The sequence below is a fragment of the Poecile atricapillus genome, chromosome 1 (genome assembly GCF_030490865.1).
Source record: "Poecile atricapillus isolate bPoeAtr1 chromosome 1, bPoeAtr1.hap1, whole genome shotgun sequence".
Classification (NCBI taxonomy): domain Eukaryota; kingdom Metazoa; phylum Chordata; class Aves; order Passeriformes; family Paridae; genus Poecile; species Poecile atricapillus.
The window spans coordinates 86745351-86771883 of NC_081249.1; the positions used below are offsets into that span (position 1 = coordinate 86745351).

At 47.3% G+C, this 26533-nt stretch overlaps 1 protein-coding gene across 3 annotated transcripts; it reads left to right on the plus strand.

The window, feature by feature from the left end:
- Window positions 1-1447: 1447 nt before the first annotated feature.
- Window positions 1448-26433, plus strand: LOC131590368 (alpha-2-macroglobulin-like protein 1). Of its 3 annotated transcripts, none has more exons than XM_058860393.1 (36): window positions 1448-1687; window positions 4296-4482; window positions 4821-4983; window positions 5414-5466; window positions 5773-5793; window positions 7060-7213; window positions 7629-7713; window positions 8304-8424; window positions 8524-8641; window positions 9494-9603; window positions 9946-10116; window positions 10551-10775; window positions 10903-10966; window positions 11471-11616; window positions 11772-11921; window positions 12740-12937; window positions 13591-13678; window positions 14306-14459; window positions 15237-15465; window positions 15826-15949; window positions 16130-16251; window positions 16647-16698; window positions 17097-17180; window positions 17603-17779; window positions 18084-18165; window positions 19014-19170; window positions 19761-19835; window positions 19997-20168; window positions 20649-20863; window positions 21148-21363; window positions 21763-21878; window positions 22535-22625; window positions 22905-22973; window positions 24196-24298; window positions 25094-25135; window positions 26239-26433. In XM_058860393.1, the coding sequence occupies exons 1-35, from the start codon at window positions 1617-1619 to the stop codon at window positions 25132-25134; spliced, it is 4404 nt and encodes a 1467-aa protein (XP_058716376.1). In that variant the 5' UTR covers window positions 1448-1616; the 3' UTR covers window position 25135; window positions 26239-26433. The 3 variants fall into 3 exon arrangements, with proteins under 3 accessions (XP_058716376.1, XP_058716385.1, XP_058716393.1); XM_058860402.1 differs by having other exon boundaries at window positions 5776-5793; XM_058860410.1 differs by lacking the exons at window positions 1448-1687; window positions 4296-4482; window positions 4821-4983; ... (2 more) ...; window positions 7060-7213; window positions 7629-7713 and adding an exon at window positions 7725-7738 and having other exon boundaries at window positions 26239-26432.
- The last annotated feature ends 100 nt before the right edge of the window (window positions 26434-26533 follow it).

The window sequence follows — 26533 nt, forward strand, 5'->3', positions numbered from 1 at the left end:
GTTCTCCATCCACATTTACATTCAGGTGGTATTCCAGGCCTAGGGTGCCAGGACACTGAAAAGGGATATGTGGAAATACATATCTCCAACTCAGGCTGAAGGGGACTTGTGAGTGTCTCATCTCACCTGTAGTTGGTCTGGATCCTGGCTGTAGCATCTGATGAGAGCCAAATCTGCACATTAGCTGCTGTCCTCAGCTTGTAAAAAGCAACATTAGTGATCTCCCCCTCATCCAGTCATTACTCCAAGCAAGTAAAAACCTTTCAAATCACCTCCATTCCAAGCATCACTACCTCTGTCCACCTGTCCATCCCAGCCATGTCTGATCCTCCTCAGTACAGAATCTTTTCCAGGGCAGTTCCTGCTACCTATGCCAACTCCTTTCATAGTCCCGCTGTTAGCCCTTTCTAAATAAATCATGACATTTTAAGTCCACACATATTTTATCAAATCTCTACTTTACACATGCCCAAGCTGGATGCCCAGTCTTCTGACAGATTCGCTCAGGCATTAGGTGATTCTGTGCTGACACTACCACCCATCTCCTCCAGACTCTTCCCAGGCACTGCACCTTTGTGTTTCCGTCTCCTGAGGGGCAGCAGTGAAGTGCTTGGATGAACTTGCCCCCTAGTTACAACCTCACTTGAAGGTGGATGTCCTCATTCTGTCCTGGCCCCTGCTGTGTGTTAGCAGAGCACAACCCAAGGTACACAAGCACAGAGACAATTTGCCATCCACCCATGCCCTGCTCCCAGCTGAAGCAATCCCCTGGATTTATTTTGGCACAGTCTCCGTCTGTGTGCTTAGCACCCACTCTCTTAGACCACAGTCTGATGTAACAGGGACACTCCAGCCTTTAACCTAGACTGACACTGCAGATAAACCTCAGGTTTAAAGCACTGTATGTCACTGATCTGGGAACATATTTGAGCCTCCAAAATTAAAATGTGGTTTGAGTTCAAGTCTAAACTAGCAAGACAAAAAACAGATTGTTAAATAAATAAATAAATTTGTTAAAGTTCTTCCCTTTCTCTAGGGAAGAAGGGGAACACTGGCAGAGCTGCATGTGAAGCCCTGGGCTGATCCAGCTGGAGGCTGCAAGTTAGGACTGAAATTTCAGTAAGAAGCAAATACTACCTAAGAAGTTCTGCAGAAGAAGAACCACGGAGAAAAAATCCACTAACATCACAAAAATTTAACTTCTACCCAAATATTTCTGATGACATCCCAGTAAAAAATTGGGATTTTTTTTTTTAAAAATTAGGTCCCTGTACCAAATACAGTAACTAAGTACTCCTGCTGCCAGAAGCTGGGCAGACAAGCCCTCTCCCAGAGAAACACCAACAAGCCTTACAAAGTCTGGAAGCAGCTGCCTCTGGTTTGTAGGCAGTAAACAGTGTCACCACCCCTTTCTCCCGCCCACATTCCAGCCACCAGCAGCCTGATCTCCACCTTGGTTTTGAAGCCAAGGGTGGAACAGGCGTCTAGTCAGGGCAGGAGTTGCGTGCTCCTTCGGCTCTGGATGAGGGGAAGAAGGAAGCCAGCAGGAGCAGGGGAGAACTGGGTACTAAGGAGTGGCTAAGCTTTCCTTGGAGGAATTCAACCTGCAATCAGCTATGTGGAGGATCATTTTCCTGTGGGGCTGTATCCTTCTCCTGCCTAGCACAGCTGGAATGCCTGCAATGCTGTAAGAACTTCACTGCTTTGCAAATGTGCTCTGGTTTGTGAGGGATCCTGGCGGGGGGTGGCAGCATGACAGAAATGGGACAGAAGTCTTAAGGTGAGGAGTGTTTTTCCAGAGAGGCATAATTTCTCATGTTCCCAAGGTTTCTCTTGGTTTCCATGTGCCCTTTCCCCACATTCCCCCTGATAATTGGCTCTTCCTTTAGTGCCTTTCATGTAGACCTCGTATTTCAGCAAGGACTCAGGCAGAACAGCACTGCCAGCTTTCTGCATGTGCTTAATTCTGACCTGCCAATATCTCATGTCTCCTACTGTGTTCCAGAATATGTTTCCTTTGGACTAAGCTTTTCTTCCCAGAATCATAGACCACCATTTAACACTTTAGCCAGCAAAGCCGAGTGTCTCCACAGAGTGAGCAAACATGAGCCCAGATACATCTGATAGGGATGCTCTTGGTGAAGCAGTGTGTTCGTTCAGGCTTGGCTGGCCATCTGCTCCCACCACGCCTTTTCTCAGACCTCTGTCAAGGACAATTCCCAACACAGCTTCTCTTCATATACTTTGTCAGGAATGCAACTCTTGTTCCAGCAGGCACTGCTGTGATATCCTGGCTTCTAAACTTGTTCTTGCATTTTTCAAGGCGTTTGCTTTTGCGGCCATGGCACAAGTGCAAACAGAAGCATGACTGTGCATGAACAGTAGATGTTACAGTGAAAAATATGGCAGTGGGTTGTAGCTGGGTTCCCTCCTGCTGCATGTGGCATGGTGTGCCCATGACTTGTTTTAAAAAACTTCTCCAGTGGGAGTATTTCCTCTTGGACATGTTCCATAGGCTGGCAAGCTCCCACACAAAGGATGGGCTTTACTGCTGTCTGTTTGCCACTGTTACCTTCAGCATGAAGCTTTGCTTTTTGGAAACACCACTTGCTTCAATGTTATTTGCTGTCCTGCCTGTATTCCAATTTTTTTTCATAGATTCATGATCCAGCTTGGATCTTGAGACCCTTGGATAACAGCCCCAGAGATGTTCTTTCTTACTTTTATAGCTCAGAAGCCAAGGGATGAATTTTTAAAGGGGTGTAAGAAAATGTTCCAGAGTAAAGGATCATTAAGAGCAAGGAAGATATGAGAGGTTTCAAATAGTGAATTTTTAGTGTTCATCCCATCCTTTGGCACGAGTGGCAGGAGGGAGGTGCCATGAGTCAGCTCAAGTAGGAAAAACAAAATGTTGTTGAGATGTGTTTTGAGATCCTCACAGCAGCTTGGCAGCACTCAAGTGTGACAGCAGTCAAAGGCTCCCAGCCAGCAGGACTTTGATTCCCTCTCGCCAGGGAGCTGAGCTCCAGCTGAGAACTGCCAGCAGTTCCTCCTGCTTTTCTGATCTTTCCAGGCCCTGCCCTCTGCTTCCTGCAAAACATGCTGCTGGCTGAGCCTGACCAGAGGCAGTGAGTGGGAGGAGACAGCAATAAGAATTTTGAAATCTGCTTGAATGTTGGCTTTTTGTTGGTCCTAGGTGCTACAGTACAGTAAAAGATGAAAACAAACAAATTGTGAACAGAGTTTTGGTGTTACGGACGCAGCTCAGAGTAGATGCAGGGATGGGAGAGCAAGTAGACAGCAAAAAGGACAAGAGTGTCAGGAGCTGAAGTGAAGGTGCTCATCACTCTCTGTGGCTGGGTCATGGAGCTGGGATACTGGGTCCCTCACATAGGGCACTGTTTCTGAGCCCAAGAGTAGTAGGAAAACCAGCCAACAAAACTGAGGGTGATAATGTAGTGTGGTTCAGTGAAAATGTTAAAGACTTGGGAAACCTGCAAGAGAGCCAAGCTGCTGCTGATCCCTTGGGTGATGTGGGGAGGTCCCTTCACCTTATTTTCACTTTCAATTTGTAAGGCAGTGACTTTCTAATTTTATATGTGCATGAGCATATAGTGCTGCCTCACTCTCAGTGTCTGCAGTACCCGTAGATGAGAACAGTATCATGCGCCGCTGGTGTCATGACAGCGGAATGAAGACACCAGAGGTCTGTTAGGAAGTACCTAAATACAGGTCAAAACCTGCCCTCTTAGGAAATCAGTTTAACCTGACTTCCTTTCCTTTCCTTTCCTTTCCTTTCCTTTCCTTTCCTTTCCTTTCCTTTCCTTTCCTTTCCTTTCCTTTCCTTTCCTTTCCTTTCCTTTCCTTTCCTTTCCTTTCCTTTCCTTTCCTTTCCTTTCCTTTCCTTTCCTTTCCTTTCCTTTCCTTTCCTTTCCTTTCCTTTCCTTTCCTTTCCTTTCCTTTCCTTTCCTTTCCTTTCCTTTCCTTCCCTTCCCTTCCCTTCCCTTCCCTTCCCTTCCCTTCCCTTCCCTTCCCTTCCCTTCCCTTCCCTTCCCTTCCCTTCCCTTCCCTTCCCTTCCCTTCCCTTCCCTTCCCTTCCCTTCCCTTCCCTTCCCTTCCCTTCCCTTCCCTTCCCTTCCCTTCCCTTCCCTTCCCTTCCCTTCCCTTCCCTTCCCTTCCCTTCCCTTCCCTTCCCTTCCCTTCCCTTCCCTTCCCTTCCCTTCCCTTCCCTTCCCTTCCCTTCCCTTCCCTTCCCTTCCCTTCCCTTCCCTTTCTCTCTTAATTTTTTTCCACAGAAACTATGCCGTGGCAATACCATCTCAGCTCTACTACCCCTTCTCAGAGACAGTGTGTCTCCAGCTCAGCAGAGAGCAAGCAGTCCCGATCCATGTGTCGGTCACCTTGCAAAGCAGAGCTGGGAATGAGACTCTGATCACTCAGTCCATTTCCCAGTTCCCCTTCTTCCATTGCACAAGCTTCCAGGTGAGGAAGATACTTTCAAGGGTTCTCACTAGAGTGGATATTGCATGAGTTCTGCTCTTGCTGGACAGGAATGCAAAGAATTGTGTCTTCCCATGAGGACATCTTAATTGGCCAGTAAATCTTCTGCTTAAGCCTGCATAGGTCTGCCAGTGTCCTTCCTGCTATGTAGCCCCACTAATATTTTACCCTTCTAGAAAACTTTTTAAAATGTTCTGTGAAGTCTTTTCGGGCAAGAAGGGCTAGAGCAACCCAAAAACGATATCATAATTGTTATTCCAAAAATCTTGGGATCACTGAATGGGAACCACCCTGAATGATGGTTATAACTATACCTGCAGGTCCCTCCTCCTGCTGGAAACCCTGATGAAGTGGCTTTTGTTGTTATCACAGTCATGGAAGCCAACTCAGAGTTCCAGAAGAAACAGAAAGTCCTCATCAAGCACGGAGAGAAGAAGACTTTTATCCAGACAGACAAACCTGTGTACAATCCTGGACAAATTGGTATGGACAGAATGCCGTGTCTTGTGAGGAAGAGAGTGGTCCTCAGGCCACAAATGTGGGGTACTCTCTAGTCCTCTGAGCAGGACCTGCTCAGGAAGGGAGATGGGCCATAGGCTTCCTTCTAGGCTTTGAGGGGTTTGGGAATATCTCTCTCCTATGTCACCCTGCTATATGCCACTGTGAACAGCACAGCCAGCCCTCCCAGAGAGCCCCACACTGCCTCTCCTAACACTTTTTTTGTTTTATTTCCTAGCAGGCTGCCAGCTCTCGGAGGGCTTTGGGCATAGGCCTAGGAGTGGATGGCTCTATCTGCTGCCCACATCCTCTCAGAGAAGCATGTGTACACATCTTTCTTAGCCATGTGTTCTTGCTAATTACTATTGAGTCCTGATTTCATTTCAGCCACTCCTGTTTTCCTTTTGCTTTATAGTCAAGTTGCGGATTGTTACCTTGGATCAGAACTTTATTGCCAGCAGTGAAACAGTAAGTCAAGAGGGAAGATACCTGAAGTCTGGAAATGTTGTGAGCTGCCTGCATGTCTTTTAGATCAATGCTTGGCTCAGGCAGGAGATGTGCATACAGCTGGTCTCAAAATTGCTTTTGGTGCTTACAAAGGGCATTGGGCACCACCTGCAAGACAGGAGCTGCTCAGGATGTTGGGTTATGGGCAGGCCCTGGGAATTGCATAGAGAAGACTGATGGATGGTTGGGGAAATAAAAACTACCAGGGAGGTGGATGGTAACTTACCTGAAAGCATCCCACCAGTAACTGTTGTTTCCTCCCCACAGCAGCGCCTGGTGGAATTGAAGGTAAAGCTCCTACTTTATTGAAAGTGATGAACTCTTCTCACCTTGGGGAAGACACAGGTTTGGAGATGGTGGCAGGGAAATATGGATGCAGAAAGTCAGTTATGTCAGAATGAATGGGAACAATTCTTGACTGCTTGTCCTTCCTTCATTCCATGTCCACAAAAGTTTGGCAGAGCAGCATCATGACACTAATCACACAGGTATCCCTGGAGTAAATGATGGGTGCCACTGAAAACCAGCAAAGCTTCCTGGAGTGGTTACTGGAATTCTAGTCGCTATAGCCTATGAATTGAAGACTTGTGAAAATCCTGAAGTTTCCTTAAGGAGAATTTTATATTTATCATATAGGAAACAAAAGTTTCGCCAGCTAGTGTTGTGACTGCACAGCTAGAAACACTTCCTAAAGCAGCTTTCAGGCTATTATTCCTAAAATCTGTTCAGTGCAATCACTGTGCTGAGGAAAGACAGCTGAATGTGGTGGTGGGGTTTGTAATACCCATGCAGAGAGGTCAGAGTTCCCACTATCAGTGGGCAGTAGTTAATGTACATGTCATACCCAGCAAGGAATCATTACATAAACACATGGTTTCTGAGACATCTATGTGATACTTTATTCCAGTTTATGCAAACATAGCACTCTGATCTGGCTTCACCTTTTCCAGCAGCAGTGCCCACTTGTTCCACATGAAGCACCCATCAACTTATCACAAAGCTCCTGGTGGCTGAGCAGTGTGGCTGTACCCAGAGCTCTGCATCCTGCCCTCCCAGAACCAGCAGTGGGAGAGGACTGTCCTTCATGACTGGGCCTCAATGGTTCCCCTGCATAGACTCCTAGACTTGTTTCCCCATTCTTTCCTGGAGATTCAAGACATCACTGCCTAGAAATCACTCCCCCATAGCTCCTGCCTTAGGCAGAATGTCTCCATGGTGACCTTGTGGGCTGTGCCAGCTCAGGTGACCACAGAGATCTCTAAGAAGGACCACTTCCTTCTCTTAGTAAGACAGGCAGGCAGTAAACAGCAGTTTTGCAGCAGTCAAAGATGGCAGTGCAGCCAGGGAACAGTGATATGATAGATTTACTTTGTCAATGAGGGGAGAAAAGTCCTTTCCTCTTTGAGCTTGGACTCACCTGAGCACTGTAGCTGTGCCATAGACTGGGCTCTCAGGACAAGAGAATATGTGGTCAGACCACGCCCTGGAACCTTGGACATCCTGCAAGAGTCTTTTTGCACTGTAAAATAACTACTGTCTACTCCACCTGTGCAGGACCCCAAAGGGAACCGAATTGCACAGTGGCTGGATGTTACACCTGTGGGAGGCATTGTGGATCTGTCCTTCCCGCTGGCTGCAGAAGCACCGGTTGGAGAGTACACCATCAAAATGCCTGACCTCACACGCACCTTCAGGGTAGAGGAGTATGGTAAGAGTCTCAGGAAGCTGGTGGCAGCAGAGAAAGAAAGGTGTGTTGCCATCCCCCCCTCACACAGAGCTGGAGGGGCCATGCAGCTGTGACCAGCTGTGCTGGTTGTGCTGTCTCCTGGGAAGTGCAGCTGCCTGCCCAGACCCCCCCAGCTTTCTCCTCCCCCATGTCCTGAGGATGGGACTGAGACAGTGTCCCACAGCTGTGCTCTGGGGAGGAAACTCAAGCTGCCTTCTCCCATCCCATTCTCCTAGCTGGGCTGTTGGTGTTGGTGTGTTCTTATCAGGCCCTGTGTGCTGGTAGTCAGGGAACGAGAGGAGAGCTGTTTTTTTCTGTAAGCAATCACTTAGGAATGATTGTAGCAAATTAGGTCTTTCTATTTTCACTGAATTATATTTCTCTTGCTTTCACACAGTGCTGCCTAAGTTCAGTGTCTCCATCCAGATGCCTCAGGTGGTCACCATCCTAGAGGAAAGCTTCCCTCTCCACATCTGTGGCATGTGAGCTGACTTATCATGGCAGAAGGTGCATTTTTACTGGTTTGGAAAATGCACAGTCATCAATAACTGAGATCAAAATGGTCTCTGCCAACCCTACGCCCACCCCAAGAACTGGTACCCTGGCATCCTTTGCTAAGCAGTTCTCCTGGACTCTCACCTTTCTCCATATTCTCTCTCCCTACTTTGTGAGTCTGAAGGTGTGGCAGTCCATTCCCACAATGAAGCGTGTGCCTACAATACAGCACATCTGCTGTATTTGTTAGTGACAGTGTCATAGGAATAATGGCTCAGTTTGTGGCCAGCACAATGTCCTCTAGCCCTGCCTGGTGGGACTGGTGTTGACTTGGAGAGAACTCACCCACCACTGCCTTCTGTCTCGATCTGATGAGGTCATTTGTACTTCTTGGCCTCCCCTGCTGAGCTGATGACCCATCAAAATATTGCAGGGTATATTTACTATATGTATCATATATATACAGCTATATACTATAGGCTGCTGGGCTGAATAGCTGGAAACCACAGGATAAAGCTGACATTACTCACTCTTGAGCCAATGTTTCTGTATGAGTCCTCTGTGCTCCCTTTGCCAGGTACACCTATGGGAAAGCAGTCCAGGGTAGCGTGAAGGCTGTGGTGTGCCGTAAACACATCCGCTATAACCGGAAGTCTTCCAAAGCCAAGCGCAGTATTTGTAAGGATTACACTGGCCAGGTTAGACATCCACCCCTCTTACAAAAGGGAGAAAAAAGGGCAAACAGAATACCCTTTTGCCTTCATGATTGGTTAACAAATATAATTTCATGTTCCCAGACAAACGAGGATGGCTGCTTTTCCACTGAAGTGAATACTAAGATTTTCTACCGGAAGCATGGTGATAATTATGATTTCAACCTGGAAGTTGAGGCTTTTCTGAAAGAAAGTGGAACAGGTATTAAAAAGAGATTCCAGACTTTGTGGAAAATCTTCTATTTTACACACATAAAATGTACTTGTCTTTGGGTTTTTATCTATGAGATAATTGAGTTCATCCAATCTTGATGCCTGCTCTGGCAGTCATTTTGTTTTGATAGAGATGAGCAAGAGGTGCTTTCTCTTGTCTTCTTATCACATTAAACATATGTACAGAGGTGGGCCTGGCCAGGTTCTCTTGTTCTTACACCATATTTTAGGACAGTCCATTAGAGTATAATATTCAGAGCAGCTAGAGATAACCAAGGCCCTGACTGTGTACTGTTGTTAGATCCTCATTAGATTTATCTCCACATCCCAGCTACGGAGATAAGGTTTCTTATAAGGTTCCCTCTCTCACAAGATTTTGCAAAGCCTTCCTTACAAGAAAATGTTTTGCAGCCCCTTGCCAGAAACAGTGACACACATTCCATTAACAAACAACTGCAGTGATTTCAGATGGGCACACAGGACAAGACATCAGACTTCAAGCTGACATGGGAAAGGCAAGGAAAAATGCTGCCTTCCAGTGACTGCTGTAAGGAGGGAAGGAGAATGGAAGGGGTCAGTTATGAGTAGGACCATCTTAAAGTGGGAAAGACTGACTGAGATCTGTCTGACAGAGACCTCCAGATAAACTGCTGTTATTCTGTCATGTTAGAATGTAGGAGGCACTATAGCTGAATGTGTGTGTGTGTTAAATGACTCCTGAAGTTGCATGGAGAAACTACAATCCCTTATGAGTTACAGTCCAGCCCTTAACTGGGTTCATCCAGTCCTGATGCCTGCTTAGACACGATACTCACCTGCATGTGCCTCCTGTCTTTCCCAGGGGTGGAGTTCAACACCACTGAAAACTGCAAGGTCACTTTTGATATCACAACTCTCCAGTTCTGGGGGACAAGCTACTACTATCAGCAGGGAGCTCCCTACTATGGAAATGTGAGTGAAAAGGGAAGAAACATGGAAAGCCCAGCGGCTGGGCCTAAGCAGGTGGTAGGCACAGAAGTGCCCAGGGGTCCCCTTGTTCTGAGCTGCCCAAAGCTGCCAGCACAATCCTCTTTCCCAGTCCCTCCTTTGACATATCTACCAAGAGATTATCCAAATGTATGACTGTGACTTTGCCAAATGAGATGGCTGCTGCGTAAATGGGTAAAGGTTTAAAATGGAGAGGTTAAAATTCACATGAGAGTCCCTCTGCAGAAGGGCAGACTGGGACTTCTCCTGGGAGGTGGATTTTCAATCCTGAGGCCTCCAATTCTCTGAGTGCTCTCTGCATTACAGCTGAAACTCAAAAGTGCCAATGGGACGCACCTGAAGAACAAGAAGGTGATTCTTACAGTGTCCTATGGGAGCAGGAAGCAGACCAAGACCTACCTCACAGATGACACTGGGATGGCTTCCTTCATCTTGGAGACATCAGCATGGGACAACAGCAGTGAAGTTATACTACAGGTTAGGAACCAGTTACTGCAAACCAGTCTGGAGCTAAGCAGGTAACTAGAACTGAAATACATTATAAGGGCAGATCCACGCTAATACTTTATCCGCATATACCAGACAGAAGCAAAGGGCTCAGTGGCTTGATCCAGGGCTAATAAGCCACTTTACATAGTCAAATGATTTGACTTGCTCCCAGGGTAGCAGCAGCATTGAAGTATTTCAGACTTCAACCAAAGCCCTAGTAATGTACAGCTCCCTGCTCCTGTTTAGGCACTAGTTATCCCAGAGTGTGCTGCAGCAGGCAATTCCAAGCTCCACAGAAGAGGACTGATTGTAGGTGGAAATAGACACCTTACCCTGAGATAGTTCAGAGCCCACTGTTTAGACAGTCTTTTGGTGTAGGAAGAGCTGCAAGAAATCCTCAGACACTTTTTTCTGTGCCAAAGGCGAAGTCCCAGCCAGAGGACTCAAGCGGTCGAAATGTGAAGGTCTCTTACGGCACCGCATCGCTCCCGCTGAGGGCCTTCTACTCCTCCAGCCGCAGCTCTGTGAGGATCCAGCCGGTGCAGGCAGTGCCAGCCTGCGGGGATGTGCAGCAGGTCACTGTGCACTACCACATATTTGCCACAGAGCTGGGCCATGGGTCTGCCAGAGCACACTTCTACCACCTGGTGAGTGCGGAGCAGCGCCAGCGAGGTCAGCTCTGTGCTGGGTCTGTGTCAGCACAGGCCCCTTTGCTGGCCCAGAAACATGGAGCAGAGGCACTCTCAACCCTCTGTTCTGTCCATTACCCTTTAGGTTATGGCCAGAGGGTCCCTTGTGCATCATGGCCAAACAACAGTGCTTCTTGATCCACCATCAAGTAAGTGCATCTAACTACCAGGAACAGATTAAGAATCCAACAAGAAAGTCTTTCCAGCCTAGATGGAGAAGGAGAGAAAAGAGATCTAACAGGAAACCACAGAGATGGCACAAAAAATACCTGTAGGAAATATGCTTTTTTTTTCAATTTCCTTTTTTTTTTTTTCCTGCTGATCAAATGATGAAACTGTCAGAGTTTATCTGCCAACCCAGAAATTATCAGAGACTTCTAAGGTAACTCATGGAATCTTTCTGGGTTCAAGTGGGAAGTAATTTCTCTTCCAAGTGCTCACTGTAACCAAAGTGTGTCATGATATAAGGTCATGGCTATAAAAACCTCCATCCCGCCCTAGCTGTGCCCTCCCCAGAAGCAAGGCAGAACAGTTTTTATCCAAGAATCTGTGCAGAAGTATTACAGAGGAAGAGCACGTTGCTGCTGTAATCCTTGAATTGCAGAGATCTTTGCATCTTGCCATACTTTTTCAATTTTTCCTTCTTCCTTTAGGTCATTACAGTGGGACTTTCAACATCACTCTGCCCATTGACCTCATTTCATCCATGGCTACCCTCTTTGTTTACATTGCCTTCCCTGAGGGACGAATGGCAGCTGACACCTTCCGTCTGAAAGTCTCCAGCTGCTTCAGGAACCATGTAAGCAGTGCACAAAACATAGAAGGGCAAGTGAGCTAGAGGGTGGCTAATGATCTGCAAACTGGCAGTAGATATCCAGCAGAATCCAATAACCAGAGTTTCCCCTTTCCTTCACATCTCGATGTCTGCAGTCCCCCTTTCTTCTGCTGTTTCAGGTGAAGCTTGGCTTCTCAGATGCAGTGTCTCTCCCAGGATCGACTGTCCATCTCCATTTGCAGGCTGCACCAGGCTCCCTGTGCAGCATCCGTGCAGTCGACAGAAGTGTCCTTCTCCTGAGGCCAGAGGCTGAGCTATCCAAGGATAGTGTGAGTCACTTCAATGTTGAATGTTGCTGGTTAATAAGGCATGGTGGTTATTCCAACCAGTCCTTGAATGGGGACAGGGCGTGGTTTAATGAGAAAAAATGGCGGCCAACATCAAACACCAGCCAAAATTCCCAGTGTCTACAGAGGAGTGTTATTTTAACAGAATAACCCACTGTCATCCCCAGCTGCAGCCTGAAGTCATATCCTTGTTAAACTTACAGTGCTTTACCACAGTGGCAAGCAGAAGGCAAGAGATGTCCATCTCCTGAACAGATTCATGACAGTACTCTGAAAGAAGTCGTGTTAAAAAAATGCCAAATATGGGATAGGCTCCGTGTCTTTGTTACAGCTCACATGAACCAGACAGTCCTTCCATCCACGGAGTGGGCTCTAAGTGGTGTACTGGCACTGGAAGGGTCCATTTTCTCCTCTAGATCTTGGTCTAAGGACACCTGAATTGCCCTTGACACTGTCTTGGTGGATCCAGGATGTCTTCAGTCAGATGAGAAGCCATCCAGTGTTCCCCCTATGGAGGGAAGGTGTCCTTAGTGTTTGCATTGAGTTCACAAGTACAATTATTAAGCTAGAAATGGCCACAGCTGTGCAGCCATACCCCAGAGGGGCTCATGTTCTTCTCTGGTGCTATGCATCCAAAATTTGTAGAGGCTCTGCATAAAATTCAAAACCCCTTGGGGCTGTTTTTTTATGACACACGGGATCTGAGCTTGGCCTCTGAAGTCACAGGAAATCTCTGGATAGAAATGAAAATTTTCCCACCTTTCACACTGACCTGTACTGTTTTCATTCTTTCTCTACAGGTGTATAATATGTTCAGCTATGCTCAGGAGCAGCTCAGCACCCTCACAGATGTCTACAGTGACTACTGCACTATCCACAAGAGCCCAGGAATCACTGATGCCTCTAAGACCACCCTTTCTCCAGGAATGATGTCACCATTCATGTACAACAGATACTCTTATGCGGTGTCCCAACCAGATGTTTATGAACTTCTGAAGGTAAATCTAATTTCCAGAAAGCCTGAAATACCAGAGCTGAGCCCTTCTGTATCCCAGGTCAGCACTGGGTAGCTTCACAGATTGTCTTTCCTGTAAATGCTGGTGACCTCGTGATCTGAATTTGCTAAGCTTCTGAACTAAGAGATCAATGACACTCTATGCTTCCAGCATGATAAATTCCCATTGATCAGGCAGATTCCTAGAACCCCCATTAGTCTCCTTTAGACTTTCAAGGGATTGGAAGCAGAGTGGATTGTCAGTCTGTATCAGAGAAAATTGGAGGTTGGAAGAGCAAAGCACCTGAGAGAAAAGGGGCACCCAGGGAAAGGAGAGAAAGAATAGTAGAGAGGAATGGCAGTGAAGGATGAAGAAAAGTCTGGGTTAGGGTAGGCAGCAAACTGTGGTGCCAAAATAATGACTTTGTGTACAGGCATGCACATGTGAGTGGTCACCCCTACAATCCTTTGGCATGAGGACCAGGCTCTGGGAACCCAACAGTTCTGCCTTCTCTCCTGATATAAGTTTGCAGGTTGTAGTGAGGTGCAACAACACAGAGTAGCTGTGATACGCTGGGAGGCAGGATGAGAAACAGACCCTCAGACACAACAACCCCTCCACAGAAATATACCTTCTTTTCTTCCTCTTTCCTCCAGAATGCAGGTCTAACATTTTTAACCAGCCTTAAAATCAAGTCTCCAATTGAGTGCCGCACCCAGACCACTTTTGACTACGACTACATGTGTACATCTCGATTTTTCCTGTTTCTTTGGAGATCACGGGTAACATATAGGCTGCACATGGGCAGCTGAACATGCAGTGTGCTTAGGAGCTGGGGATGGCTTACAGAGATGAGTGGGAGGCTGCACAGGAGATGTGCTCCAGAGGGAGAGGGGAAAGATCCTGGCATGAGTGTGTGTCCAGGGCACTGGAGGGGCAGTGGTGTAGCTGCAGGGTTTGAACCTGTTTGGAAGCTTCAGCTGGTGAGCAAGAAGATAATATGATCAAGGAGGGAAATGGGGCATCTGTCTCAGGAAAGAAAATCTGTTTGTAAGACTAGGAAAAGTCTTTCTGGAAATCAGAGAATGAACCAAGATTGGCATTGGGCAGTATCTAGGCTTTTCTGCAGAGAGTGAGAACAAAACTGTAAGCAGGTAAAATGTCTCATGGGGGAGCACACACATATTGGAATCTCCCTGGCCTCCCTGGGTTGTCTTGTGGAAGACAATAATGAAGTTGAGGGCATCTTGGAGAGGACAAGGGGGTTCAGGCTGGGAGTGGGAGGGATGGAGAACTGAGCTTTTCCTGGCTGAACTCTGTCCTGGTTTCACAGTTGCTCTGCCTTTGAATGAATGCTTGTATTCCCAATAGCTTTTGATGAGCTGGCAGACTTTGAGAGCTTCTACCCAGAAGCAGATGCTGCTGTGGAAGCTGCTGAGGCAGAGCACACCGAGCTGGGCAGCGAGTCAGCACCAGCACGTACCTGGTTCCCAGAGACATTCATCTGGACTCTGGTTCCCATCAAGTGAGTAATCACAGGCTGTGGCTCCACAGGGATACAGACTTTCTACCAGACACAGTAGAGGGAATGGGCAGGAGCAGAGGCAGGGCGCTATTGCCTTCTGTGCAGAAGCTAAAGGAGGGAGAAGTGGATAAGGACAATGGAGTTTTGGCTCAGTTCCTGTCTCTGCTTGAGATTTTCCAAATGCTTATAGGAATTTAACATCACACACTCTTGCAGGATTTAAGAGGCCTCCACAGACCCATAGCTCAACATTCTGCATAAGGCAGGTGCTGTTATATCAAGCTGTAGTAAACTACTCTGTATCCCCAAGGATAAACATTCCTCAAACTGTGTTTCTATGTTTGACCATCCTTGTGGTATTTTCTTATGTCAGGTCAGAATCTCCCATGTTCCAGCTGTGTGTTACTTTTGATCCTGTCAATATGCACCTTAGAAGAGACGTGTTCTTTTGTCTCCACACATTCCCAATAGGAAGTGTCACTTTATACTCCATGGCACAGACTGGGTGTATAACAAGCACCCTTGTGAGCCCTCTGTGCCCACACAGAAGAATTTCAGGTGCAGCACTGCTCAGAAGCAAATTTTGGGTTGCATTTTCTTGACATCTCAAGTCGTTGCTTGCCCACCTATTTGCTATCCTTCCCTCTGTCATACTTGCCAGGAATCCCCACGCCTTCACATGCACTTCCATTTCATAGTCTTAATTTCTGCATTTGTCTTCCCAAGAGAAATCTTTCCAGGGTGGGGACAACTTCTTCCACTCTGTTTTCTCCACAGTGATTCAGGGGCTGCTGAGCTAGCTGTCACGGTACCTGACAGTATCACAGACTGGAGAGCCATGACCTTCTGCACCTCAGAGAGCCATGGGTTGGGAATCTCAGAGACCACCAGCCTGCGGAGCTTCAAGCCCTTCTTTGTGGAACCCACTTTGCCCTATTCTGTTTTCCGGGGAGAGTCATTTCCCCTGAAAGTCAAAGTCTTCAGCTACCTGAAGCAGTGCATGGCGGTGAGTGGCTCCCTCCAGGATGGTTTGGAGCAGGGGAATGTGTGGAAACTACTTTACTAATAGAGACCCAAACAAAGGGGCTGCCTGCTTAGGCACTGGGCAAAAGACACTAAAGAAGTTATCCAATTTAATTCCACACAGAGCCATCACTGACCAGTTTATCCCTCCCCAGAAGCCAAACCTTCCATGATTGCATGTCCATGGGATACTGCTGGTGTCCCACCAGCAACAGGCCATCATCATACTCACCCCTGGCTTCTGGGATTGATTGTTATTTGAATCAAGGACCCAAATGGAAAAGTACAGCAGCAGCAGCAGCAGCAGCTCTGTAACCTGAACTCCCTTTTGTTTTACCTCTAGCTCCAGCTTAGCCTAATGGACTCCAGGGATTTTGAATTTCTGCATGAAAATGTCAGATTCACTCTTTGCCTGTGCCCTGATTCAGCAAAAACATTTTCCTGGGACGTGAAGGCTACAAAATTAGGTAAGGGCTCAAGGGAGGGGCAGGGATGGGAGGCACTGGCAGAGCTGCTTGAGGAAGCCAGAGCTGTGCTGGAAGGGAGACTGGCCTGCTGTGCGAAGCACAAGTGAGCAGCCCAAGGCTGAGTGAACTAGAATGTAGGCTTAGATGTGCTAACCAGCCCCTTGATGTTTTGTTTCTTAGGGAAGGTGAATTTCACTGTCACTGCTGAGGTGATGGAGCGGGAAGATGTTTGCACGGAGCGTACAGCTGTTGTGCCAGAGTCTGGAGGGAAGGACACAGTGGTGAAACACCTGCTGGTGAAGGTCAGGCTGCACTGCAGGGTCCTGGCACGGCTGGAGCTGGGTTGGGCTCAAGACAGTCTGGTGGGTGGCTCTGGGGAGGTGACCACATTTCTCAGGGAGACTGGTCAAGGAGCGATTCTAAGAGTAGAATTGGATTAGAGCTCCTCCACTGAATGAGACAGAAATGTCAGAACTGCTTGCTGGCAGGGCAGTGGGGTCAAAGGCCATGCAGCAGCTTAGAAACCTGCTTCCCAGTACAGCTTCACTGTTGGCATGGATATCTCTGCTGTCTGTGTCTGCCCTTTGCCAAGGCCCACAAGGATGAAAAAGGTGCTTGCACAAAGGTGGGGTGCTGCACAGCTGCTCTCTGATTTTACTGCACTCCCTTCTAAGCTGACCAGCCTTTTCCCCACCAGGCAGAGGGACAGCTGGAGGAGAAGACCCACACTTCACTCCTGTGCCCTGAAGGTAGGTGCAGAGACCCCCAAATACTGTCTTACAGGGGCTGTGCTGGTGCTGGTGCACAGAACAGGGAGAGCAGATGGATGTAGTTTGGTGTTTGAGCGACTCTAGGACTCTCTGGAGGTGCATAGGAGGCAAAAAGCCAGGGATTTTGGAGCTTTTATGGGTAGGCAAAGCCATTCAGCCCTACCCAGTACTAAAAGCTCCTGGCAACATCCAGCCACAATCTAACCACATCACAGACCTTCATCAATAGGTGGCTGGATCTCTGTGTCATCCTCTCTTTTGAATGCTGATTTCACCAGCTGGTGAGGTGATCCCAGAACTGTTTACACCACCTCCTGGAGGACATCTGTGACTCTGCCATCTTCCTCATGCCTGTTTGATGTTTTTGCCATTTGCAGGAACTTCAGCTTCAGAGACAATCTCTTTCACTATGCCAGAGAACATTGTCCTTGGGTCAGAGAGAGCCCACATATCTTTCTTAGGTGAGTTTTTAGAAGAGTCTTGTGCAGTAATATTTTTCCCTGAAGGACACATCTCTTCTGGTGCCACTGTGTCTTCTTTAGGAAACAAAATAATGAAAGGGAATAGGAACAGCAAGGTGTGGTACTATCTTCCAGAGCAGTATCCTATCTCTCCAAGTGGCGATGGATGGATGGATGGATGGATGGATGGATGGATGGATGGATGGATGGATGATTTCACCAAGCCAGAGGAAAGAAAGCCAAGTACCATATCACTGTCCCTACAGTCTGTAGACTTCACATGAGCAGAGGTGAACTGAGATCAGTTTTAACAAGATTAGCAGGAGAATTTAACAAGATTAGATCTGGAGAATCTGCGAGACCAGAATTGTTTCACACACAAGAATACGTATGTCTCTCAAAGCTGCGGTTCTGTCCTACAGGTGACATTATGGGAACAGCACTGGACAACATAGGTGAGCTTCTCCAGATGTCCAGTGGCTGTGGTGAGCAGAACATGGTGCATTTTGCCCCAAATGTCTTTATCACACGATACCTTGAAGAGACAGGACAGCTGACTCCAGAAATCAAACGGAAGGCAATTGGCTATCTGGAAAGCGGTGAGTAGATTTCTACTTCTTAAGTTGGTGATGTCCACTACAGTACTTGTGTGGAAGGAACCTTGGCAGAGGCCTGGTGCTGAGCAGAATTTGTGCAGCATCACTTGCCTGACATTGTGGTAATCACAGCAGTGTAAATCAGGCTAGGGGATGTCAGCGGAACAAGTGGCACATGGCACCCCTCTGCTAAATTCCCCAGAGATAATGGTCTCTGTAATGATCAGCAGGATTGGTGGGGCAGGTTGGCACCTGGAGAGCAGGACAGGCACACAGCATCTTCACTACCCCCAGCCTCTTCCTGCAGGATATCAGCGGCAGCTCCTGTACAAGCACGCAGATGGCTCATACAGTGCCTTTGGGGAAGGAAGTGAGCCAGGAAACACTTGGTAAGCAATGATATCCAGACATAACTGAGGAACAACAGTTTGACCTGCTCAGGCTCGAGCTGGCTTGGATTTTGGTCTGGGGAAACTGAGGCTGTGTGAAGGTGTGGAGTTTTGAACAGAAATTGCTCCTGAGACCTTTTGGACAGTGTCATGGCTTAAGCCCAGATGGAAATTAAGCACCACACAGCTGTTCACTCAACACCATTCTCATGCCAAATCCAAAATATGGCACTGTAACAGCTACTGGGAAGAAAGTAACTCCGCCATAGCTGAAACCAGGGCAATATCCATCTCTTAGTCCATAACATTAATGTCATGCCAGGTTTCATACTCCCCAGTATGCCATCACTTTCCCTATTTATCTGTTTGGATAAATTTCGTCTATGGAACACCTCTGTCAGAGGTGACAATGAACTAACTTGAAGTACCCCATTGGATTGCTTGTTCTTGGGCACTCCAAACAAGTCTGATTCTGAAAACTCGGCAGCAAAGGCACCTTCTTTATAGGTTTTCAGAATGCTTGGTACCCAAACAGGAATGGGAATGGGTCTGAGTGAGCTCACTAAATGTCAGCCCTCCAGAGCAGCAAAGCACCCTGTTGGAATTAGCAAAGCTCTGAAGGTCTGAAGAATTGAATTTTTTCTCTCTTGCTGCAGATAGCTCTGACCTCAAGCTTCTTGAGCTCATGTGCATTGCTTCCAGTTCTCCATCTGCACAGGGGCTGTGGCCTGCTGGTATTTCTACAGGGAGAATGTAGTAGAAGACACAGAGACTCAATTTCCTCTTGGAGATGTGTATCAAGTGACAGTTCAGTTCTGTTTCCTTCTTCCTTCCTTCCTTGGCTCTAGGCTTACTGCTCTTGTCCTGAAGACCTTCAGCCAAGCCCAGGACTTCATCCACATAGATGAACAAAATATAAAGGATGCTGCCAGTGCCCTGATTAAAAGTCAGACTCCATCTGGCTGCTTCAAGAGTGTTGGGAAGCTCTTCAACAATGGTCTGATGGTATGACATGTCTTGGTGGTTCATTAGGTACCTCAGAGCTCCTTCACTTTCTGGTCCAGTTTGGGTGCCAAGAACAAATGAACTCTGTTGCAGGAGGAAGGCTCTGAAGTGCCCAGGGTCACCCTTGGGTGACAGTCAGGGTTGCCTAGTCACAGTGGCACTTGTTCAAGCTTTGAATGATGAAGGTTTGAATTTGATGATGTGCACTTGGGAACTGAAACAGTGCCCTGCCCTACGTCCATCTCAGAAGCTGACACACGCCACCTTGCAGCGTGGTTGTGGGAACACCACTTTCCCCTGGCACTGAAATCTGCCACAGAAAAATCTTACATTTGGGAGGGAAAAGGGGAATGTGCTCAGCAGAGGAAGGGAATCAGCTACCCAGAAGAGATTGGGGAACCCTGGCAGAGAAGTGCTCTGGTAAGCAGGACCTTTAAAAGTGGATACCAGTCCTGTCACTTCCTTAGGAGAAGGAATAGGACCAGCACAGTTGCCTGTGCTGGCATTTGCTAGGGGACCAGAAGGCACTGGAAAACTTTCCTCTCTCCCTTCTCATAGCATCCCCGTTCTGTGTTTTGTGGTGTCTGCAGGGTGCAGTGGAGGAAGGCCTGGGGCTGAGCTCTGTGATCGTGGTAGCTCTCATACACTCAGGGATGCCTCACTCCGTGAGTATCAGCAGCAGGAGCGGGCTGGGCTGTGTGAGCAGCCTCTCGCAGGCAGTGCCTGGGCTCTGCCTTTGTTTTCCACCCTCTTCTGCACACATGAAATCTGCACTCCCTTCCCAAACGCCCTGCCCATAACGAGAGTACTTTCAATTGTATCCTAGGACCCAGTTGTGGGGAAAGCTCTGAGATGTATAAGGGACCTGGTCAATGCTGATACTGGCAGTCCCAACCTCTACAGCCTGGCACTGGCTGCAAACGCGTTTGCAGTGGCAGGTGACAAGGCTCTCAGGCAGAAAATCCTCAAAAGATTGGATAAGGCTGCCATAATATCAGGTACCAAAGACTCTGGGGCAGCAGGGAGGGCATCTGGCAGAACTGTGTGGAAATCCCTGGGTTGAACAACCATGGGAGTGGAGGGCAGGAGTGGGGGCAGGGGGGATGGAGCTGCCAGAGCTTTGTGGGGAGTCCAAGGCTTGGCTATGCAAGCCTCAGTTTGCCAAGCTGTCCCAGGTTATATCCACACCATGAGACAGATTTTCTCTATGAATGTTCTCACAGTCCTGGCCTCCCAGTCACCCAAACCAGGGGAGCTTCATGGATATTGTGGAACTCCTCCCCAGCCCGCAGGCCTAAGGTTTTGCTGGGAAAAGCAAGGTGTGGGGAGCAAATAGGAAGCTATGCACATATATCTTGTCCAACTGTATTCTGCCCAGTGTACATGTTTGTTTAGTACCTATATACAGGGGCTATGTAGAACTCCAGGGTCACTAGATACAGCTACACACTCTATAAATGTTCCCACTCCACCTCTAGATGACCAAATATTCTGGAGTCAACAGTCCAAACAGGAAGAAGATTCCCTGTCTTGGTATCAGGCTCCATCTGTTGATGTGGAATTGACATCTAGTATCCTCATGGCTCACCTTACAAAGTCAAGTTTGTCATCAGATGAAATCAAAAAGGCATCCCAGATTGTGTCTTGGCTCACCAAGCAGCAAAACCCATATGGAGGCTTTGCTTCAACCCAGGTAATCCCCTTGAGCCACCATCATCATCATCATCAGATTTGATGCTGGATTTTTGAGAGCAATGGGTTCTAAAAGCCCATGGTAAAAAAAATAAATAAATTAATAAATTAAAAAAGGACCTATAGATTTACAGATTCTGGGAGTTGTGGATAATCCCATGCTAAAAGTCAAAGGGAAAAGTTCAACCCTTATTGTGCTGTAGCTGCAGTAGGAGGGAGGGAAAGGCTAAGGACTGGGCATGCATAGGAAGCAGGAATCCTACTTTTCCCAATTTTTTTCCTCAGGACACGGTTGCTGCTCTGGAAGCCCTAGCCCTGTATGCAACCAACATCTTCAGCAATGATAGCCCTGATCTTCAGGTTTCTCTCACTTCCAAGGGATTCAGACAAAACTTCCGAGTAGACAAAAGCAACCGCCTCCTGCTACAGACAGTGGAGCTGCCAGCCATTCCTCAAGATTATACCCTGCGTGTGCAGGGCCATGGGTGTCTTTTCCTGCAGGTAAGCCCAGCCAGGAAGAAAATGTCTGCCTGGTGAAAAGCCTTGAAACCCAGAGAACATCCTACCTTGCTGCTTAGCCAACAGTGAAAACAAACAGCTGTAGTAACTTTCTGGGCTTCAAGGCTGGTGGGGGTAACTGTGATCCAACAGGAAGTAACATCTACTCCCCAGATGAAATCTGGATCATCTCCATCCAGCCAGAGCAGCTCCTCTCCTCCAAGAAATCCACCAGGAGCAGAGCACTGCTAGCAGGACCTCTGTTTCTGCTGCATAGTTTTCTCTTACACCAGTACAAGAGAGACAAGAATACTCATTGCTGGAGAGAAAAGAATGCTCTCCAGCAAAAAAACCCCACAAACCTGCTATTCTCTGCCATCCAGCTTCTTTCTGTCTGGGCAGGCCACCCTGAGGTACCACATCCCTCCACTGAGGAGCGAGGCCACCTTTGCTGTATCCGTGCAGACGGAGTGCACCGTGCCTGACGCCACCCGGTTCCCTGTCACCATTCGTGCTCGGTAGGAGACACTCAGCTGCCCCTTTCCTCCCCTGTGCTGAGAAGCTTCTGACACCACACCAGTCTCTTGATGGCAGGGTTCCCCTTCACCTGTGGGGTCCAAGCACTGAGGTGACCCCACTGTGCTCTCCCCAGCTGGGTGAGAGGCACAAGGCCCCAGAGGGGTGGCTCAGGCTGTAATTCTGTTTTGTCCCATGCCCCTCTCCACAAATTCACCCAAGGTCTGTGGGTCTCACCCCCTTCTAGGATTAGGTTTTAAATCACTAATCATGTGAAGGTCCTGTGGGACTGACACACACTCCTAAGTGATCCCTCCTCTGCTCCTGGTTGACTGTCACACCACTCTCCTCTGCTGTACTCCTGCCTGGTTTGGGACAGAACTGCCAAGAGAGCAGGCATAAGATGTGATATTCCCTGCCATGCCTAAAGAAGGTAGCACCAGAAGGCTTCCAAGGATCTTATTCTCCTTGGCACAACTAAAAGCGAGATCAAGGGAAGCACAAAGATTTATTTCAGTATAGAAACAGGTATGCTTACAGGAGAAACACTGGAAAGAAAGGCACATTCCTCCACCTGAGTACCAAAGCTGGGGTGGAGTATCTGGAGATCATGGCTCAGAAAGTAACATTAGTGCTGTCCCCTGGGTTCCTGCTGCAGCTACACAGGGAACCGTGTGTCCACCAACATGGTCCTGATCCAAGTGGAGCTGCTGTCTGGATACAGCCCCGTGGCAGGTTCACTGGAAGAGGTGAGACCACAAATTTGTGTCCCGCTGGGATGGGAACAGTGATGGATGCCCATCATGCAGGACTGTATGCTGAAATGTGATCATTCCTGTGGGCAGAGAAACAGGCTTATTTTCTTCTTAAGAAATCCTTAGTCTTTTCCAAGCTGCACCTTGCCTTTCCCTATATCAACAGCTTCCCTGGCCACGTAAATATTTTGCCCATACTCCCACAAGGACAAATACCCCTGAATATTTCTGCTTTTTATTAAAACCTTTCTGATATTTTCCCCCAATTTTCAGCTAAAGAAAATGCCTTTAGTGAAGAAAGTTGAAAGCAAAGCTGACCAAGTCGTTCTCTACCTGGAGGAAGTGAGTGTAATTTGGGCTAACATCATCATTAAAGGGGCTATGGGACTGACAGCTTTGTTCTTGTTTACTGGTTTCATTACTATTTTAACTATCCAGAGCTGTTGTTCCTGCATACCAGCTACATTTGCTGATTGGAGAAGGGTCAGTTGGCAATTTATTCATCTGTAGAGCCACTTACAGGGCTACTTAACTTGAGTGAAACAAGGCAAACTCTCATGTTAAGCCTATGTCAGATGGCACTGTTCAGAGACTATTGAAAGTCCATATATATGGTGCCTGATTAGGACTGGGGACTAGTAATAAGATGCATCTAGTAAATCCAAGCAAGCCTGAAATCTTCGAAAGCTCTTAAGCAACCTGAATGCAACAGAGAGCATGCAAAATTCCTCACAGATTTTTCCAAGATCATTTGAAACTAAACCAGATGGTTGTGTGAACAGAAGTACTCACTCCACAGTCTCATGAATCAACAGATTAACAACCACTCCAGCGTTTTTCCAGCTCTATGAATACCTGAACAGCACCAGAAATGAGACCTGGCATGTTTTTAAAACTCCAGGATTTCTAAGGAGCAATTCTGTGATTCCTCATTCTCAGTTTCTGTCAGTAGGCTGAGCTAAGCTGGCCCCGTAGGAAGTGGGTTAGTGTCACCTGGATGCATTAGGCTTGCAGAGCTGCTGCTTTCATTACATCTACAGCACAGAACAGAAAGGCAATACAGAGAAGTATTTCAGCTCAAGCTGCCAGGTAACACAAGGTACACCCCAGTCAACAGCAGTACTACCCCACAGCAGATGTTCATCCACAGCTTGTATTTGTCTGCTTAATGATGAGGGTTATGTGAGACTGGAGAATGAGAGCTGATGTCACTGTGAATAAGAAAGTAGCCACTCAGGCAAGGCGCATGAAGGAGCTCAGAGCAGAGCTGGATGGGAAGGTGGGATTGGTGAGGAACACCAGCACTCCATTTAGGTAGTGCACACTGACGCTCTAGGTTTTCGATGTTCCTCAGGAGCTGAGTTAAATTTGGTGACCAAAAAGGGGAGGGAGATGGTTACAGAATGGGAAGTAAAAGATATTTCTGAGATGGACTGGAAAGCAGAACAGACCTGTTATAGTGGTGAGGTCTCCACAGAACCTGAGTGCAAGCAGGTGAAAGGGGTTGTCTTATGGGACTTTTCTGTCCTTTTCTGGTTTTAATCCTTGCATTTCTTGGTCTTAGCTGACTAGACAGCCTCAAACCTACACTTTCCTGGTGGAGCAGGACACACAAGTGAAGGATCATAAACCAGCTAACATCAAGATCTTTGATTACTATATGCCAGGTGAGCTCAGATGCTGTACTGCAAAAACTACCCAAATGTACTTCTGGAAAGAAAATTTCTGAATTTTGTTAAGTCTAAGACAATACCATCTCTAACAGGGTTATCTGACTGTCCCTTAGAAGTTCTCTTGGCATGAAAACCTGTTGGTTTTCAAAATGGTAGGTCCTCCTCTCTCTGGCTCCAGAACTCACAGGCCTGAAGCTGGCATGTAGAACCACTGAGGATCTGGCTCTCCCAACGAGAGTGGAGCAAGAAGCTGTGCTTTTGAACACTTACTTTGTGGGAGACAGCACAGGCAGAGGGACCATAGTGAGAGGATGACTCAGAAGAGTAAGGGCCCTCTTAGAAGAATAACACCAAAACCAACTTGTCCTCTGTTCTGTGGGATTCCTAGTGGGAAAAAAAGCTAGAAATGTGTCAGAGGTTGCTATTCCTTCAGAATGTGAGGAATTTATAGTTATAAATTCCTATATTTATATAGGAATATATAATATATATATAATATATATTTATATATTCCTAATTCATAATTTATATATTAATTCCTAATTCCTAATTTATATATTCCTAATTCTATGATGGAGCTCTTCGGGACTTGCAGACTCATGCCTTGGGTGAATCCTGACCAGCTGCAGAGTTGTGGGCACACACCAGTGGTTTCATGTGTCAGGTAGAAGGGAGTTGTAGCCTGTAAACTGAGGGAACACCTCTCCTAGGAACAGTGGCACAAGGCTGGGTTGCTTTCATGGGTTTTTGTCAATGTGTCTCACCAGCACTTTATTTCTTGTCTTCCAGAAGAAACTGCAGTGATGAGCTACAGTGTCCCGTGCAAGTGAGGTGAGGGCCCAACACATCTTTTGTTATCACAGGCATGGTCCTGAAGAATATGGAAAGGGAGGGAGATGCAGGCAAAGGCCCTTGGTCAGGAAACTTTCCAGACTGCAGATCCAGTGTAGAAAGCAATTTGCAATGCCAAGTAAGGGTGAGTTCCTATATCCCAGTGGTTAAACTGAGGGAAAGAGAACTAGAGTAGTAGATTTGATGTGACAAGATCATGACAAAGTTGGAGATATGTTCCAGAAAACAAGGACTGCACGTACCAAGTACTATCACCAGTCCTGGCCCTTTGCATCAAATACACTTTATTCAAGTCACCACAGTTCCCTTTCCTGACACTTTCCCTGTAGTTTTGCATCCCTCCAGCCCTGTGCACACAGTGTGCCATGCTCACCTCTACTGCAGGGCCTGGCTCCATTTCAGTGCCAAGCCTTTCTCCACCTCAGCCTGGCTTCTGAGCCACACTAAGGAACATACACCTGCCCATCCTTCCAGGCTGAGCAAACACAAAGCTTAAGCTTGACCAGTGCCTGCCCCTGCTCTAAACTTTCCTTGCACCTGTGTGCTTTCCTGCCCACATCCCACAAGACTGGGAAAACCACCTGCTCCATGAATCACCTGCAGGGAGGCACACAGCCCTGTCCTGGGATGTCTGCCACAAGCTCCACACTCTTACTGGAGATTCTGACAAAGGTTTTGTATAGATAAAATGAGAGAGAATCTTAGGTCATAAGCTATTCTGAGTTGGAAGGGACCCATTAGGATCATGGAGTCCAGCTCCTGTCCCTGCACAGGACAGCCCCAAGAGTCACACCCTGTGCCTGACAGCATTGTCCAAATGCTTTTTGAACTCTGTCAGTTTTGGTGCTGTGACTGCTTCCCAGGGAAACCTGTTCCAGTGCCCAGCCACCCTCTGGGTGATAAGAGCTCTGTCCTTCTTGGCCTGACAGTACCATTTGGTCACAAGGTGCAAAAAAGGGCCCTGAGTTTCCAGTGATTAATTTTAATACTTCAGGAACACTTTTTTTTTTTTTTTCCTCTTTTTCTTCTTTTTTTTTCCTTTCTTTTTCTTCTTTTTATTTTGTCCTTTATTGTCTTCACAGGAACAGGGGTAGATCCCTCCTCTGCAGTCTCTGTCCGTCAGTCCTTTGTCACCCCTGCCAACTGTCACCACATGGAGATATGAAGGAAAGAGAAAATGCTTGGAATTTTCTGCTGAGCAGTTAGTTTCTGTAAGGCTCAGACTGTGTGTGGCATCTCATTAAAAGTAGAAGACTAGAACTGTCTGATTGAATGATTATTCAGGTTTACTGTTTTTCTCCCAAACCAGGAAAACTGCATTTAAGAGCAGCTGGGAAAAATAAGTTCTCTACCTCTGCTCTTGTACAAAACTCTTCC

Bases quoted from the DNA above. Each gene is read 5' to 3' on its own strand.
- LOC131590368 (XM_058860393.1), top strand. From the start codon at position 1,617: ATGTGGAGGATCATTTTCCTGTGGGGCTGTATCCTTCTCCTGCCTAGC. The intron at 7,714-8,303 runs GTGAGCTGACTT...TCCCTTTGCCAG, and splicing joins CCTCTCCACATCTGTGGCAT to GTACACCTATGGGAAAGCAG. The intron at 17,780-18,083 runs GTGAGTAGATTT...CTCTTCCTGCAG, and splicing joins AATTGGCTATCTGGAAAGCG to GATATCAGCGGCAGCTCCTG.